This window comes from Fukomys damarensis, unplaced genomic scaffold (genome assembly GCF_012274545.1).
Source record: "Fukomys damarensis isolate Sample0158 unplaced genomic scaffold, DMR_v1.0_HiC HiC_scaffold_3, whole genome shotgun sequence".
Classification (NCBI taxonomy): Eukaryota; Metazoa; Chordata; class Mammalia; order Rodentia; family Bathyergidae; genus Fukomys; species Fukomys damarensis.
The window spans coordinates 43,752,026-43,770,436 of NW_022900915.1; the positions used below are offsets into that span (position 1 = coordinate 43,752,026).

The 18,411-nt window shown below is 42.7% G+C and overlaps 1 protein-coding gene across 4 annotated transcripts in view; it reads left to right on the plus strand.

The window, feature by feature from the left end:
- Window positions 1-18,411, plus strand: part of Ssbp2 (single stranded DNA binding protein 2) — a 256,100-nt gene that overhangs the window by 187,983 nt on the left and 49,706 nt on the right. For all 4 annotated transcript variants that reach the window (XM_010642855.3, XM_010642858.3, XM_010642864.3 and 1 more), the window contains exons 5-6: window positions 9-98; window positions 18,019-18,078. In XM_010642855.3, the coding sequence (XP_010641157.1) occupies window positions 9-98; window positions 18,019-18,078 (150 nt within the window). The remainder of the gene's footprint in view (window positions 1-8; window positions 99-18,018; window positions 18,079-18,411) is intronic.

Consider the following 18,411-nt stretch of genomic DNA (forward strand, 5'->3'; position numbering starts at 1 on the left):
CTTTGCAGAGTGCGGCGGCAGCTCCCAGCCCCGTGCTGGGAAACATCCCCCCTGGAGACGGCATGCCCGTGGGTCCCGTGCCGCCAGGCTTCTTCCAGGTACGTGGGCCGGCCGGGTCACGGAGGGAGGCGCGGCGGTTCCCGGGCAGGGCAGCAGCCCACACAGTCTCTGCCTTGCTGCGCTTCCTCCCTGGGTTTCCTTGTTCGTTCATTCATTAATTCGTTAAGCCATTTCATCCTTCAGTTGAAAAGGAAACGGAGGTGAAGTGGAAATTAGCCTGGTAAGTGGAGAAAATATCAGCGGGAGAAGGAGCTGCAGCTAATGTTCCAGGAGACGTGGGCTGTAGCCGCCCAGGCGGTCTCCTGTCCGCAGACTGGGCCCGGGATCCAGCTGTGCTGCTGACCCGTCTGGAAGGCACGATCTGTTCACTTAGCAAGAATTGCGGGCTGCATCAAAGTATTTCTGAAATTCATCTTTGTGGCTTTTGAGCTGGAATTCAGTTAATATCATAACAGCATTTTAAGATCAGATTTTCAAATAGATACATCAAAATTTCAGGAAGCCACTTTTTCAGCAGTGATAATGATTTTAGAATTATAAGACATAATTTTGTAATTTCTATTTACATCTTAAACCTGATAGTATTCTAAGAACTCAAGCTAACCAGATTCTGAAATTTATTTTTATACATAATTTTATAATGTTCTTTGAGAAAATTAAGACTTTAGAAGAACTAGAGTTGGAAGGCGTTATAGGAATTAGCGTAATATGCTATATTGTTAATAAATTAGGTGCTTATAAGATAATTTGTTACTTCAGTATTTAGATTTTCAAAGTCCTTGATAATCATTTGTTAGCTAACCCATACCCTAATTGTAGGGTACTTATAAATGTGAAAATGGAGAAATAAAATTATAAGTAATTTTGCAAAGTGCATCAATTGAATTAAAGGGTCTTAATTAGGACCTAGTACCAACTGTGGTCTTCTAGGATGTGCTTATCCGCTCAGCTGCTCCTGTATCAGTACCCAAGTAGTTTAGAATATTTAAGAGTCTTCTTCCAGCTCCCTGTCTCAGGGGCCCTTTCTTACAGTTTAAGAACAGATTCTAATGTTGATTATTAAGTAAGCAGCCACTATTCAAGATAACGATAATAACAGCGAACAGTAACTGATGCTGTGCGCTGAGCTTTGTTCCGAACCCTCGGGCCTACCCACGTTCGTCCCGCACAAACCTCAGTGTGCAGTGCGTGCCGTGGTCATTCCCACTGCGCAGGAGGAGAAACCGCTTGGTGACCGGGGTCTCTCAGACCTAGAAAGGGGCAGGGCCGGAAGTTAAACCCCGGAGCCCGGACTTGGGCTCCTGACCTGACCTGACCTTTTAAAGTTCACAGTTGACTGTTACTCGTGAAGCATTTCCAGCTCGCTTGACTTGGCTCTGTCTCTTTTCTCCTGCAGAGCGGGGTTGGGGTTGGGCGCGATCAGTTTGTCTGTCCCAGTGAGTGCTGCGGAGAGGCGGGAGTGTGGGGAGGAGGCCGGTCTGTCCCACAATCTCGCCAGGATGTGCGAGCCACCCACGCTCGTGGTCACAGTCGGTAGCACGCACGCCTCTCGCCTTACCTGTCTTTTTCTCAGTCTTTTTTCAAGAGTACTTGACACAGACTTAACTTTGTTTTCCACGGGGTGAATACTTGGCTCCCACGGCATGCGGGGCACATAGCCTCCGAAGTCAGCGGGCGTCCTGAGCCTCCAGAACCTCGCTGTCCGGCCCAGGAGCCCAAGTCCCGGGTCAGCAGGGAGTGAGCGCCCGTGATGCCCAAGAGGAAGCGGCACTGAGTCCGCCTGAGCTGGGAGCGTGGGCTGGGAAAAGCTGTTCATCAGCGAGAGCCAGCGGAGGAGTCAAGCCGCAGCCGGGAGTGGCCCGGAGGCCTTGGGCTGTCCAGCAGACACCCGAGCTCCCAGCAGTGCATCCCGGCTTCAGGAGAGGAGAGGCAGGGAGAGCGCTTGAAGACGGTGCTGTCAACCGGCAGGTGTGTGCTGAGAGCTGATCCGGCCACCGGGCCCCATTCCGAGGGAGGAGGATCCAAGAAGTTGTCCAAGTGATAATGGTATCTGAAAATGAATCCTTGGTTAGGGAAAAGAAGGGGAGAAGGAAAATAAGTCACAAAACCCAGAAGGGAAAGAAGAAACCAAGCCCCAAGCCAGAGGGAGCCTGGAGAACCAGAGGGAGAGCGGCGGGCAGGGCAGGGCAGGTGGAGGAGAGGGGCCTGAGGCCGACTGGGCCCAGAGTCTGGCCTCATCCCAGGGCGGAAGGAGCCGGGCACAGGTTCGTGCCTGAAGTCTCCAGCCAGTCAGGGACAGGTGTGGTGATCCAGGCATAGGTGAGTCTGGCCTCCCGGAGAGAGGAGTGGGCATGGGGCAGGGCAGAGTTCAGACACAGAAGCCAGTGCAGGGGGCGGGAGGACAACTCAGGAGCACGTCCGGGCTGGGGTCTAGTCTGAGTGGAGGGAGGTGCTGTTTTCTGAGATGGAAACCTCAGTGCAGAATGGGTCTGAGGCAGGGCAAGCGAGGCCCTGGTGAGACTCAGGTCAGGCTGGCCAGTGAGTCTGAGTCCTGGACAGAGATCAGACTAGAGATAACAGCGGCAAGGAGAAAGCTCAGAATGGAAAGGGCAGGCGGACACAGCACAGTGCTGCGGAAAACACTGACCCTGAACAGCCCAGCGAGGGGACACCACCACGGAGCTGCGGCAGGGCTCTCAGGAGTGCGGGTGGACATTTTGGAGCCGTTCAAGGTCAGGGCAGTGGACAGAAAGGAAGAAAGAGCTCACTGTCAGGTTTGCCAAGCCGTGGTGATTATTAGATTGCAGGTAGACAGGAGAAAGTTGGAGGAATCAAGGGTGATTCTGCAGCTCCTGCTTTGGGTCTGGAAGTAATTTTAGTGTCTTTATCTGTATAAGGGAGGACAAGAGGTTGACAAGTTCTGGGTACATTTGAGTTTGACATGCAGAGCACCCTGCTTATCCAGAGGTAAGCTAATCCTAAATACTTTTCCTGCCTAGTCACTGTTTAAATGTGTGTAGGCTCCTAGAAATGCCTCCCTGAAATACTGACTGATTCAAATAAACTCTGAGGAAAGACACATTATGTTTCTACTCATTGGTGGAACCCAGGGATGCCAGCATTTCCTGGACGGCAGCCAGGGTTTTCTCCAGTGATTAGTCCTTCCTCATGATTCTGTCCATAACAAATGCCGTTAATGTAGAGTAGCCGCCCTCCATGGATAGGAAGAGCAGCAGATATTCATAATCCAAGCCCAAAAACAAAATTCCAAAGCCATGTCGTTCACCAGGAGTGATGCCGGGCCAGCTCCAGTCAAGGGAGGTCGATGGACACCGGGAAAGAGCAGGCTGTGTCCTCCCCAGTGCTTAGTCCAGAAGGCTGCCTGGGAGAGGGGACTCTAGGAGGCCAGGGCCGCAGAGACCAGGGAGCCCCTACCTGAGAGACTGCTGCCTGCTCTCCTTGGGTGCACAAGGAAGTCCTGAGCACCAGTTAGCCCTGCCACTAACCTGTAGGTACACTGTGCAGATCTTTTAAATTTAGATTCTTACTGGGAAAATGCGAAGCTTATTTGGGGACAGCTAAAATGGGAGTATGCCACAATTAGGGTAAGCCCATTAGATTTGAATACACAAGTTAAGAATTATAGTTTATAACCAGACACCAGAGAAGGAGTTCTGGGTTCTATTCATTTTGTGACCGTACTGTAAATATTACATTGAAACAGTTCTCTGAAATAGACAAGCATATTCCTTTTATTCCTGTTTAAATTACAGAACATTGCAGGTATAAACAAATTCATCACCAGGTGAGACTATCACAGAGTCTAAGTTTATAGCAGCAGCCAATTCCACCTCCTGTAGAGACTAGGCCTCCACACATCTACCAGGCCCATCACAGAAGGCATCTCTGAGTTAGTGTCCTCTTCTCAGTGAAATGTGAACTTCTGTTGCTGAGGAGGACAATTAAGAAAGCCCAGTGGGACTCGTGGACAAGGCAAAGAAGCCGTCAGTGTGGTACAACAAAGCCATACAATGCAAGACACATCCTTATTTCTTGGCGTCTTTGTCGCAGGGATGGTTTGTCTGGAAGTCCTGCAGATCCTGCATGGAACTATGAATCCCACGAGGCAGTGTTCCTAAGGCAGGAAGTCGGGTTGCTCGGGATGGTGGGGAGGACAGGAGAAGTGGCCACAGTGCACCCCGAATTTGGCAGTTTTGTGGGGTAAAAGCCAGGCCTGTGCCATTTGGTCAGTGAACCCCAGGGCCAAGCATGTCCAGGCGCCCTGTCCCTGTGTGGGCTGGCATCTCACTGGGCACTGAGAAGTCTGAGCTGTGTATGGACAGTGGCAGTGTGGGGTTACGCACCCTAGCATCCATGCATAGGCAGGAGGCTGCGATGCCTCGATTTAATTGAAATGGCCCACAGTGCTTCTCAGACCAATTGCATTTTCTTCTCGTATGTGCATAGTGGTCAGAATAATTTAGTGAAATAGTCTACATAAAACAATGGCAAAGCACTCACTCTTTTGTGTTTCAAAAATTAGAATATTAACTGGTACCTTTTAAGAGTCTATACAAAATGTGTATTTTATCCTGTAAAATATAAGAATTTATGGGACTGTAACAGGCTTCTCTTGTGAACTGCTTATAGAAATTAAACCTGGTGTGGGTGATTTAGCTCAGTGGTTCCACCTCCTGCCTTACAAGCACAAGGTCCCAAGTTCAAAGTTCAATCCCTGGTAGCACCAAAAAAAAAGAAAGAAAAAAGAAATTAAACCCATGTATATTTCTTACTTCAACCACAATGTTCGTAAGGGGTTCTTTTTTCTCCTCTTACTCTTTACCACGGAAAGCTCTCGGGATGTGAAGTCTACCTTGCTGATTGTTTTACTCACTGAACGTTTTGCTGTACGTCACTGGTGCAGGCTGTGACCCCTCCAGCCCTGGGGGGAGCCTCCTGGGTGGGCCAGCTGCACGGTGAGGCCCTGTCTCAGACAACCAGAGGCCCTGCATGTGTGTGACACAAAACACAGTGTAGTCCTTTGATATGATGTGCAGTATCGATGATATCTGAGTCTAATACGGGGTAAACTGATAAATGCCTAATTTGAAATTATAAAAGCCTATAGACATTCATTTTTACCATTTCTTATATTTTGTTTTGAATACATACATATATATATATACATATATATATATATACATATATATTAGAACAAAAAATATTCACTAGACCTTTAGTTTTCTTAACTGAATGTTGAAAACAATATATTGAGTTGAGTTGTAAATTTAAGGCTCTGATGTGAATAAGATTATAAATACCTGTTAAGGATAAACTATACCAAATAATTTCGTTTTACACCAAGGTATTTTAAAATCTAAACTGATCACAACTCTAACACCCTAGAAAATGTGGCATGATGGGTTTTGTCTCTCAGGCTGGCGATAGCAATGGTGAGGCTGTTCTGCCATCTAGCTGTGGCTGGAGGTATCTCCGTTTGCTGGGGATCCTGTTTCCAAAGGTTCTATTTTTAGTAAGACTGCACTGTAGCAAGCTGACCTAATGCTTTGCCATAGTAATAACACAAAAAAAGAAGAAAAAATAGGAAGAAATATGCCCCTTTCTCCACACTGTTGCTGTGCCCAGCAAGCCTCAATGTAAGTGATATCCATAAAGCAGCAGGATGAAAACAAAACCCAGGATTATACAGAAATCTTTGTATTTTAAAAGGAACAGAGCAAAATGAATAAAAAAAATTTAATTAATAATTGAAGCTGAAAAACATGAATAAATGTTTTTACAAGCTCCAGGATAAATGCTTCTGGGATGTAAATATGTATTTTTTTAGAAATAAGTCATATATTTTAAAGATACCTTTGTATCACTATTCAGTTCCTATTCAGACTTTCATAATCTAGCCATTTCATTATCAGTAGCACCTGTTTTACCTTAAAATTTGTATGCAGACTTTAATATTCTGCAGGCGTCCTCTGCTGCCTTCTATTACCCGCCTTGGCACTGTCCCCCGCAATGCCTGGCCTCCCTGTCTTCCATGCCCATGGCTGCTGCAGAAATTGGAAATTCTCTACACCCAGAGAAACTCTGCCCACACTCACAGCTGTCAGCGTTCGTGTTAACTAGGGAGCCCCAGGATGAATTATTATAGCCTTTCTTCACTCAAATGAACAGTGTAGTATACTGAAGTCTCAAACAGTTAACTGATCGAGATACAGTATCTGGCAAATCTATTTATATGTGTAGATGTTAGAAATACTATATGGGTATGGAGGTGGGGAAGGTTACTTATGTGTCAAAGCCCAAGTAGTAAAAGCTAAGTTTAATGTTCTTAAAAATGTAATTCTGAATCTTTAAAGAATAGGGACTCTAAATGTTGCAAATAGATATTGTCTCTCCTTAGTATGAAAATAAAATCAACTTAAAAAATAAAGGTGCCTGACAGCTTCCGGCTTTGATAACGCTGTACTGCAGTTGTGGTAATAGTTTCCCTGGCCTTAACTATTAGAACAAATTAAAACCGCTCAGCTTGAACAACTAAATAAGCTTTCTTTAAAAAAAAAATGCAGCTCCCACAAGTCAAGGCCCCACAGCAGTGAGTGAAGGGTTGGGAACAAAGGGAGAAAGGTCAGGTGCTGGGAGTCTCGCTTGGTCCTCCAGTGAGAACAGAGTAGGAGGCTTCTGTTAGAAATGAGACTGCGTTTATTATTTGTTTGTCCAAGTGAGCATGGAGGAAAAGTAAGACTGGCCATCTGAGGCCAGGTTTTAGTTTCCCTTTCACTTTCATGCTTTTCCTGCAACTTAAAGACATCAAAGTATTAGTATGAAGCCACAGGATACATTTCACAATCACTTCTGTGAGAAGAGCACAGCTATTCTTCAGGTAATTTCAAATTGTAGTTTTTCTTTGGGAAATAGCATATTATTGAAAATGCTTCCCAGAGTGCTTCCATTTTTATTAAAGTCCCCTGCTAAAAATTTTAGGTAGAGCAAGTTGCAACTATGCCGTGGCTATTTATGACACAATTTTAGTTTTCTTATTCATTCTTTGTTACACAAACCAAAATAGTCAACGTTCTTTGGAGAATTAGAGATAAGGAATGGATTGTTAGGTATATTGTTAATTTCCTTGGTCACAGAGCTGGGATAGGTTGTCTTAAGTATATAGTAGGAAGCCTCAGCTTTGGAAAAACTAACTGATCAGTAGGTGGTATTCAGGAGCACTTTGCCTTATGTTCTATGCTGGGGGCCCGGGATTGAATTCAGGAGCTTGTTCTTGTGAAGCAGGCAGTGGAACCACTGAGCTAAATCCCTGGCCGCCAGCACACTTTCTGAAAAGGTCTCAAGAGTGGTATTTTAGACTATGCGGGCCGTGTGGTCCCTGTGACAACCACTCAGCTCTTTTGTCATAGCATAGATTCAACCATGGACACTGTGATTAATGTGCATGCTGTGTTCCCATAAAACCTTACTCACGAGAACGGACGGTGGCCCAGAAGAGGCCCACTTCTTGCTCTATGTGGACAGGTAAGAGGTAGCTCGTAAGAGATGCAAAGGTTAAGGGTCAGTGTTTCCCCAAACATGTTCAGTGGATCTCTAACATGAGGGCCCTAGTAGTCACCCAGCTGCCCCTGTATCAGAATTCTTCGCGGTGGGTAGTGTGGGGCTAGAAATCCTTTGGCTTTCTTGTTGTTATAAGTTGTTTTAATAGATAAGTCTTACAAACTGATTTGAAAAACACTAAAATTGGCAAAAACATCCACCAACAGATGTGTTTTGTGCCCTCTCTACACAAAACGTGTCAGCCTTGCCCCTTGCAGAATGTATAATATATTAGACAGTGATGAGGGCTAAGGTAAAAAAAAAATTAAGAGAATAAATGAAAACTTCAATTTGAGTGGCCAGAGAAAGACTGATGAAAAGTATGCCTGCCTATCTTAGTTTCTTTCTCATCTGTGAGACACAACACCTGAGACCCTCAGTTCTAAGCGGGGGGAGGGGGGGTATTTTGGTTTACAGTTCATAGAGGATTCAGTCCATAGTCAGCTGGCCCCAAGGCAGGGTGGTGAGGTAGAGAACGAGATCAAGGGAGGATGAGGGAGAGAGAGCTTGCCAGGCTGCACCCCAGTGACCCCTCCTCCATCAGGCTCCAGTTCCCAACATTAGCTATAAATTTGTCAGTGGATCGGTGCACTGGTAAGAATACACCCCGTGATCCAGTCACATCCCCTGAAGCCTCCCCTATGAGCACATGACGCTTTGGGGGGACCCCTAGATATAAGCCATAGCAATATCACTGAGTAAAGATTTGAAGGAAATGAGGGTTCGAGCCGTGTGATACAGGGGAACAGTGTGCGGACCAAAAAACAAGCAAGTACAAGGCTCCAGGTTCCAAACACGACCATTACTTTTCAAGGAACAACAAGAAGGTCCACTGGGGAGAATAGAGGTGAAATTGTAGGGAAGAGGAAGCCAGATCAAGAAGATCCTTGTAGATCTTATTGGAGACCGGGCTATACTCTGTATGGAGCATTGTAACGGTTGTGGCCGAACATTGAGATTAGTGCACGGGAAGACAGCACAGAAATGGGAAGGCCAGTTGGATGTTGTTACAGAATTTTGGCGAGAGATTATTACGCACCTGTGTGGTAACAGTGGGGAGAAGTCCAGTGAATTCTCGATCTGCTTTGAACCTAGAGCCAGCAGGGTTTCGTGATGGTTTGAATATGCTGGTGAGGAAATGAGACAGTTCAAGGGTGGCTGCGAGGCGCGTGGCCTGTTCCTTTGGAGACGTGGAGCTGATGTTTACCGAAGTGTGAGGAGGGATTCCAGAACTTCTCCGAACTGAAAGTGAGACGGCCATGAGACCTGAAGAGGAGGGACTGAGCAGGGGACGCGACAGCAGAGTCCACGCAGCGCGGCCGAGGCCTGGGTTGCAGGGCAGCTCTGAGGTCAGAGCGTAAGAACTTGCAAAGCCATGAGCCTGAAGGGCCGCACCAAGCTGGGCGCAGACAGAGACGCTGCACACAGACGGGTCCTGGGGCCGCAGTGCGAAGGCGTCGGGAAGGTGAGAAGGAACAGCAGAGGGACGTAAGGAGTAGGAAGGGAACCCAGAAGCATGGTTGGGGCCGGCCAAGGAAGAAGTGTTCAAGGAGAATGACTTGTCCAGTGCTGCCAGCAGGCTTCAGTATCAGGACAGACTCGGCGCAACAGCAATTTCCAAGAAGACCGGCTCTGTGCAGAGACTGTCTAGGTCAGGCGTTGAGCTTTGAGTGAGCTTCAGTGTAGACTGCGTGTTCACTGTGAGTCACCGAGGGAGCAGGATGGTGTAATTTGTTTCTGGGGAATGTCAGAGCGCATGCAGTCACCTCCATTTCTTTATCAGCATCCTTCTCTCTTCCTGGGGATTTGGTTTGGTTTGGTTTTTCGCTTTTGAAATAGGGTGTCCCTGTGTCTGCTGTGTAGTTCAGGCTGACCTTTAACTCACGGCAACCCTCCTGCCTCAGCCTCCTGAGCACTAGGATTACAGATGTGTGCACCACCACGCCCGGCCTCTGCGTGGGGACTGGAAAGGATGGTTGCTTAATCAGGGGGAGCTCTCCAGCACAGTGGCACACCAGAGGGTCCACACGAAATGTGGGGGTGGTTTGGTTTTGTTTTTTTACAGTGCACGGTTAAGTAAACTGAAGCACCTGCTCCTATGCCCCCTTGTGGGGCCACTACACAGACAGGAACATGAAGGGGAAGAGTGAGACCAGAGGAACAGTTTTGCATTCTTTAATGAAATGTTAGGTATTTTCTAAAAGTTACTAAGTTTTAGGTTAAATTGAATCAGTCTGATTATCGATCCTAAATTATAGATCTCAAATATTTATTTCCATCCCACACTTATTTTTTTAAAGTGGGCTCATCTGTCACTGTCTTCAGTCATTAGAGAAGGCAGCCAGGAGTGAGATGGGGCTTCTGTGCTTCTGTGGCTCCTGCTTTCACGGACAGGAACATCTGCGCTGTGCATATTTTGTATCTAAACTGATGTAAGCACTTGCGTATGGTGTTACTCAGACTCCGTGGATTAGAGCAGCAGACAGCACAGTCCGCTCTCACTCCAGGCTGTGGTCACACGTGTGCAGTCTGTGCTGTAAGGAAGCCGGAGGTCGGGACAGGCACCTCCTGAGAGCGCCCAGTGCTGATGCTCAGCTCGGGTCTGCATCAGAAGAACCAGTGGTTGGAATTGCCAAAATGACACCGGGAGAACTGGGTCCCTTCCTACTCTACAGCTATTTTCTGTGAGTTCCTTTAATTAAGTGTTGATGATGACAGCATCCCCAAGACGTGTAGGAGATAAACTACACGCTTAGGCTTATCGGCAGGGTGTGCCAGCACAAGTGTGTCGCTTGGAAAGCCAAATTGGTTTAGTACTGGTTGGAATTAAAATGTGTTAATCCAGAGTGTCTTATTCACTGGGGTGTCTGTGCCTGAAGAACAGAGAAGAAAGGAAACATTAGGGTGTATGGATTGTAGAGGAACTTTAAATTCATCTGAGGTATAATTTATGCATCATTGCTTTTCTACAGAAAACTCATGAAGCATATCATGGGGTTATAAACATAAAAATATGTAAGCAATTCTTGCATAAAGTGTGGTTGAGATAAAATAAGGAGTCAAATACACTAATGATTTTTCAAAATAATATTCTCAATATTACTGTGGGTAGAACTTAACTGCAAGAAAGTTAATTTAAGTTTTAAAAGGTTTTACTTCTAAGTAAAATATAGAATGAAATCTGTAGAGAGAATATCATGTAAAGATAGTTTAGTTAACTAAAAATAGACATATAATAAACAAAAAGTAATATTCTGTTTTTAAAAGTGTTTATGCTTTCGACTAAATCTTGTAGCAAGTGTTTTTATTTGATTTTGATTTTTTTTAATTTTTTGAGACAGGGTCTCACTATGTAGTTGAGACTGACCTGGAACTCACTATGTAACCCAGGCTGGTCTTGAACTCACAGTGATCCTCCTGCCTCAGCCTTCCAAGTGCTGGGATTACAGGCATGTGCCACCATGCCTGGCTGTGTACTTTTATTAGCTTTCTCTTTTTTTTTTTTTTTTTTTTTTTTGGTACCAGGGATCAAACTCCAGACCTTGCACTTGTGAGGCAGGCACCAGAACCACTGAGCTAAATCCCAGACCTTTTTATTACCTTTCTATGACTCTGAATAATTAGGACCTATCACATCTGTCTAAAGCTTCAGTTTAGAGTCTAGAATAAATTCTCTGTCATAGAATTATGCTTTGTTCCTGTAGTTGCTTAAAACTACATTGAATCAGCAGTGGAAAGATTTAGTCTGAATGTGCAGCCCTCTGTGCCAGGGCCCCTGAAGCAGATGTGTGATCTCTGAGCAGCAGTCTGGTCCCCAGAGACGCTGCTGTGCTGCTGGGCCGCAGTCCACTTTGTACCTTCTGCTCTGGCCTGAGGTTAAGGGAAGCCAACTACATTTTGGCAAATAACTGTTTTCTTACAGGTTTCTGACCTGAAGACAGTCATATGCTAAAGGGGATATTACACTAGGAAAGCAGGGTGAGTAATGCTCAGCCTTTTATTAGAGGAAAGAGAATATGTTTTTGAAGGCACATTTCTGAGACCTGGCCTGAGGATTATAAACTTTTAAACTATATTTCAGTCTGAGCAGGCAAGGATCCCAGTAGGAGATCTGTCCCACGGCTGCTCTGTGCTCCAGAGAAGGATCAGGAAGTCACCCTGGGTGCAGTCTCCGTGCTCCTATACATGAATTATCCAACCCTGTTCAGTACCAAGTGTTCTATAGCTGACACCTGGCTGGGCGTGGTGGCGCGCGCCTGTAATCCCAGCACTTAGGAGGCTGAGGCAGGAGGATTGCCACGAGTTCGAGGCCAGCATCAACTCAAGAAAAAAGAAAAAAATAAAACCTGACACTCCAGAAATAGTTAGAAAAACTTGGAAGAAGTAGGAAAAAATAAAAAGCCTTGTTAGTCATCCAAATTGTAAGTTCTCTCACATGTTGTGAAAATGGATATTTTCGTTTTAATTCAGTATCTTACTGGAATGTCCAGCCCTTCCTTCTTTCTTCTCTGGAAGATGTAACATCTTATTTAAGCAAGCAGGGTTTTCCCTCTTGACTAGATATATTTATAAGCATTTTATCACCACGTGTCCAGATACACTGTTGGCAACAGTATGGCTACTCGTTACAATATCAGTAGATGTTACTATTTTCAAAGACGAGAGAACGCATGCAAGAAGACCAAGCCGCACCGCATCTTTCTCTGATTTTGAGAGCCTTTCTTTCATCAGCGTTGCTCCTCCCTCAGCCAGGGAGCCAGCTAAGGGACCCAGCAGATACGTACTGAATGCTTGCTCTGTACGTTCTTGGGGTGTGCTGGCAGCTCCCCCTCTGCGAGAACCTTATACATTATCACATTGTAATGAACATTTTTATTACAATGATAACTTTTCTAATAACATCACAGCCATCCCCCACCTGTCCTCTCTTTCCCATCAGCATTTATCTTAATACAGAAGTGCCGAAGACTGTGTAGTATTAAAACACCACTGAGGCCTGAGAGAGGTACAGCTTGCTAAATTAATTTCACTTCAGTAGTGGCCTTTCTTTTAGTTTACAGAGTCCAGAGGTCCATGCTAATTACTGCCTTATGTGCACATCCCCTCGCTCACCTGCCCTACTGCATTTGGGGGACAGTGAGGCCCAGGCCGAAGCGCTCGCACTAAGTGAATGGCCGCGCAGGTGTCCGGCCTTCACCTGCGCTCAGTGGGCGTCACCGTGTAAAGGTGTGTCTGGGGCAGGGAGGCACCGAGCTAGCACAGCGGTTAGAGCACTGCTACATTTTATGTAAAATAAGGAGCTGGATTTAATAGACTTGCAAAAAGGCAAAGTTCCTGCTCTAAAATGTGTCAAAAAGACATATTCAAATAAGATTATATAAGGAGTAACATTTTACTATAAATGAATAACAACTTGTAAAACATCAAGTAAGTCATTTCACAAAGTATAGTCATTTATTAAGTGAATGGTGGCTTCCTAAATTGTTTTAATTTCATGTTTTCTTAAAGTTGTTAATTTTATATTGCAGTCACTTAAGTTTTCTTTCTTAAACTTGGGAAGCAAATTTCACAAGGATGACTTTGTCTTCAAAAAAGTACAAAATTACTTTAGAGAAGTCCTAGGTAATTGTACATTTCAGAATTACCTTGGGCTTCTAAGTTTTCCACAGTATAAACTATCTTAAATATTATCTCTGCCACTCTAAAGAACTATCACTGATAACTCTTTCATCATTACATTCTTCTAAATTGTGCTCATAAAGTAAAATAAAGGATATAAAACATACTTAACTGATTGACATTTTAAAGAAAGTTTTTCATACTTTTTCATTATTAAAAATTGTCTTTATTATCACTTTATATGTCAGGACCAAGATGTATAGAACTTCTAAAGCCAAGCTGAAATAGTCACAATATGTTAAAAGCTGATATATATATTACTGCATTGACTTTAGAGATTCTAAGGAGTGCTAGTATTAGTTTACAGGTGAGTTACCTTGACTCAGTGCCATCCCTACTCTAATATTGTTGTGTGTGTTTTCCTCTGAAGTGGGTACTCTTCCTATCAAATACTTGCTATATTTGTAGCATACTAAATCCTCCCTCATAAATCATATAAAGAAAACACCACAGAGTTAGAGGGAAAGGACCCTATGGAGAGACCCTAAAGAGAAAATGGCATTTAAACTCATACTTGGGAGATCAATAGAAATTTATTTGGCAGAGAAAGGAGAGCACAGAGTGATTTGAAGAACAGAGAATATTATGGTGTTGATGGATCATATTAATATGCTTTTAGAAACTACGAAAACTTTTAGAAAATATTAACAAAATTGACCTTCAAATAATGTATCATTTAAGACGTGCAGTTTTACCATATATGTCTTCAAAGAAGTAGATGTAAAATGTTTTCCCTCACTGTAATTTCACTACCAGTGAGTTATTTATAAAAGAATTCCATTGAATGATCTGGGACCCTCAGAGCAGAAAAGAATGGGACTGAGAACTTGATCTTCAGTTAGTAGAGGAGGAGAGAAAGAGCCAGTTCCAACTAATTCTTAGGAATTAGGATGAAATACAAAGGCCTTAGGAAAGATCAAAGAAGAGAGAAGCTATTACCTTGCACTAGCAGAAACAGCTCAGAATAAAGGGGGAAAATCTCCTTTCTAGGAAAGCAGAAGTTTAAAATTCCATGAATAATTTCTAGATATAATGGAAAATAAAAATCTTTTAAAATTTAATGACACTCATTTTGAAATAAATTATAATTCTAAGTGGTGTGATTTTTTTCTCCAAAAGACTACTTGGAGGAAATGAGCTGGACACTTCGTTTGTATTTCTATTAGAGTATTTTTTCCTTTCATTTTGTCATCAAGTATTTATTAACTTTCTGATAGTATATATTTTTTATTTCTCTCCCTTTACATTATCTCATTCCTTCTAGGGCATCTTAGTCAGGCTGCTATAATAAAAATACCATCGTCTGGGTTGCTTATAGGATAGAAACGTATTCATCCAAATCCTGAAGGTTACAAAAGGGCCATCTTACTAGTTTGCAGATGATGGTATGTTCACTGCCACAGAGAAGAGACAGGCTGAGAGATTGTCTCTCTCTCCCATGTATGTACACATGTAATATAAATACTGTACAACTATATGTGTAAATATATATATATATATATATATATATATACATACATACATACATATTATTCACACTTGTCCCATTCCTGAAGACACACAGGCGGTCAGATACAGGATTTTGTGGGGACACAGACATCAGTCCATAGCATAGCGTGTAGCTGAAATGTGCAGAAACAAGAAATTGTAGGAATGTAGTTTCCTTGTGCTGCCCAGTTCATCTCACATTATAAAGGACCGTACCTGGTAAGCTCTACCTAAGTTGGAAATGCTTTTAATGTGCAGCCTTGGTTTTCAGTCAGGCACAGCACTCCACGTTCTACCAAGGAGGAGGGTGCAATAGGACTTCTGCGGGAAGGCACCAGATTGAAATATTATTTTCTTTGGACTTTCTTTGATAATTTGCCAGTTGGTGAATGAAACATACTATTTGTTCCTGATTAGTGGACTGATGTAGAGAACAGTGTTCCCAAAGTTTGTTTTTCCTCTTAATTACAAGCCTGGGAACCCTGGTATCCAGTCGCCAGCATGGGGTCTCTGTGGATGTTTGGTAAATCTTTGTTGAGAGAGCCAATTTCACCACACCTTCCCAGCTGGCTGCCACTTTATAAGGATGGTGGGAATCACCTGGGTGAACATCCCCATCTGAAGGCTGAGGAAACTCAAGGCTCCTTATATTAGCTAAAGGCCCCTCTTCTAATCAGCAGTGGTACAAAAGCTAGAACCCAGGCCTCAACTTCTGTACACATTAAGTGAATAATTTTTCAAAATATTTGATGCCCAAACTAGAACCCAGGCCTCAACTTCTGTACACATTAAGTGAATAATTTTTCAAAATATTTGATGCCCTAACTATTGAAAACAAACAAACAAAAACAAAAATAAACACTATCCCCAGTACAGAGAGGAAGTACACTTTTGAAGACGAGGACTCAGGAGAGTTAGTAATACAGTTCAGGGAGTGGAAAAGTGGTGGCCAGTAGATAAAATGTATGTTATCAGCTCATTGTCTCTGAGAAGATCAGTATTTTAGCATAAAAGAATTTAAATTCGTTTTAATATTTTGAATTACATTTGAAAGCAATTGGTTTCTAACAGTGAAGCCGAGATACTGTCTGTTGCTCTATATTGCTGCCTCCGCGAGCTAATTCAGTCAGAAGTGAACATCATGCAGGGTGAGGGCCAGTCTGAATATCAAGAGCTTATGTTGCAGCAACACCGATTTTACATTCAGCTACTTTAGCCAAAGCAACCTTTACATTTTATATAAAAGTATATTTTTATCTAAATTCACTAGATTTTTGTCATTTTATGCTTTGATTGTATAGAAACAAACTAGCATTTATAAGTGATCTTCAATTTTTAATCTTTTTTGCCAAAAACAAATTTGAGAAAGACATAAAAGAGGAAATAAGTTGAATAAAAGCAGACAGTCTCACCCCTAACTTTGTTTTAGGGACTTGCAGTTCTCTAGCTGACACGTCTTGACCTTCCTGCCACCCTGCCAGTCAGGTGGGAACCAACAGGCAATCCCTGCGCCATGGCTGAAAGAAAACAGCTCCCCCTTCAGGCCTTCTGTTAAGTGGCACTGTGACCCCGCTGACATAACAGATCTCTAATGCTTATTTCAAATGGTGCACTTAATATTTATCTCAACATTTGGTATTTAGTAATATTTTCACATAATTTCACTCTGTATTCCATTTTAAAGTAATTTTGTTATAAATAGGAATTATCAGTAGCCTATTTTTATTTCTCCATATTTCAGTAAATTTATATAACCCTTTGAATTAGTGAATATGTTATAAAATATTATGTTGCTAAAGAAAGTCAACCATTACAAAACCAAGGCCCCGATATCTAATTGTTAAAATTTAGGCAGGAGTCCTGAATTGAAATGAGTTTTATAAGTAAAACTGAAAGGTTTAGAAAGGAAAGAAAAAATACCTTCCTCTGGTAGTATATGGTTTACTTCTTAATCCAACTAAGGATGTATCTTCAGAGAGACAACTTTAGTCAAATACTTGAAAACTAAACCTTCTGGGTCAACTTTGTTAAAATCGGAGAATCTACTTAAATGTCATCGGCTGTGGCTGATGGTGCTCCCCAGATGGCCCGAATTTCTGTCCTGACAAAGAGAACTCTTGGGCACACGGACAGATGAGAAGGAGCTGAACTACTCGCTTCATCCTGGAGCCAGTCCTTGGAATGGCACAAGTTTCTTAGGCTTTCATTTTTCAGGGACTTCTTTTAAAACAACCATGGAAAACGTGCACTGTCATGCACCGCAGGCCTGATTTTCTGAAAACGTGTAGGCAATACATTACAAATGTATCTAAACTTGTGCTTTAAACTACAAATGTATCTAAAATGTGCTCTAAACTTGACTTGCCCAAGGAATTTTACAGGGGTGTAGCTATGGGTGGAGGTATAACTAAACAAAATAATAACTTTTTTGATGTTTTAGAAAAATATAATAAAATTTGATTTTGAATAATTTAATACATGTAATAATTTGATGCCCCAGTCTAAGTGACTGAAATCTAAGTGATTCTCTTTCCGTTCAACCCTGGACAGACAGGTCTGGACTGGAAGACTTCTTCCAGCCTGAGGAACCCCTGCTAATCCAGCCACATAAATAAACGTGGCTTTCACTGAGAGGCCATTCTTTCTCTTATTGAATGTATGCACTTCAAAATCTGCTAAAGTCAAAGGATGCGAAGAACTTTTAATTTTAAAATTTGTAATCAATATTGAATTATAACAAACCCATAGTAAGAGAAAACCGAAACCTTTTTCTGTCTACAAGTGACCCCTGGAAAAGAAATTTTCTTTGCCATTTTAAATAGAGCTACATAAAAAAAAAAAATAGTTTGACAATTTTGAAATTAGTAAAGAAAATTGATGACCAAACTTTAGAGTTTAGTCAAAAGTTTATATTCAAACCTAACATAATAAAATCACAGCAGATCTTCTCTGGAAGTATTTGTTGAGATTCAGTTGCTTCTTTCTTAATCATATTTTAGATGTCATTACCTTAATGAGTTTTTTAAAATTTTACTGTAATTATTTTAATATCTTTGAGGTTTCTGCTGAAAACAACCACAAAGTCAGTTGACTTACATTTTGTATTAATTTTAAATGTTTTAGATCTGAACTTTACCGTGTGCTGTTTTCTGTTTTGTTTGCTTGCCTTATTAGCCTTTTATGTCACCTCGGTACCCTGGCGGTCCCCGGCCCCCTCTGAGGATACCTAATCAGGTAAGATCACCGGTACTTTTTACACTGTATTCTTTAATCAGTAAAGATCTTGAAAGTATTATAGATATCTTTTATTCTATAAAAATATAAAATTAGCCAGGTGTGATGGTGATCACCATAATCCTAGCACCAAGAGCCTGAGGCAAAAAACATTGCTGCAACTTCAAGCCCAGCCTGGAATACGTAGCAAGACCCTGTCAAAAAAGAAAAAGAAAATATACATCCTTGAGCCGGGGATTTAGCTCAGCGGTTCCGTGGCCTGCCTTGCAAGCGCAAGGACCAAAGTTCAATCCCCGGTACCAAAAAAAAAAAAAAAAAAAAAAAAAAAAAAAA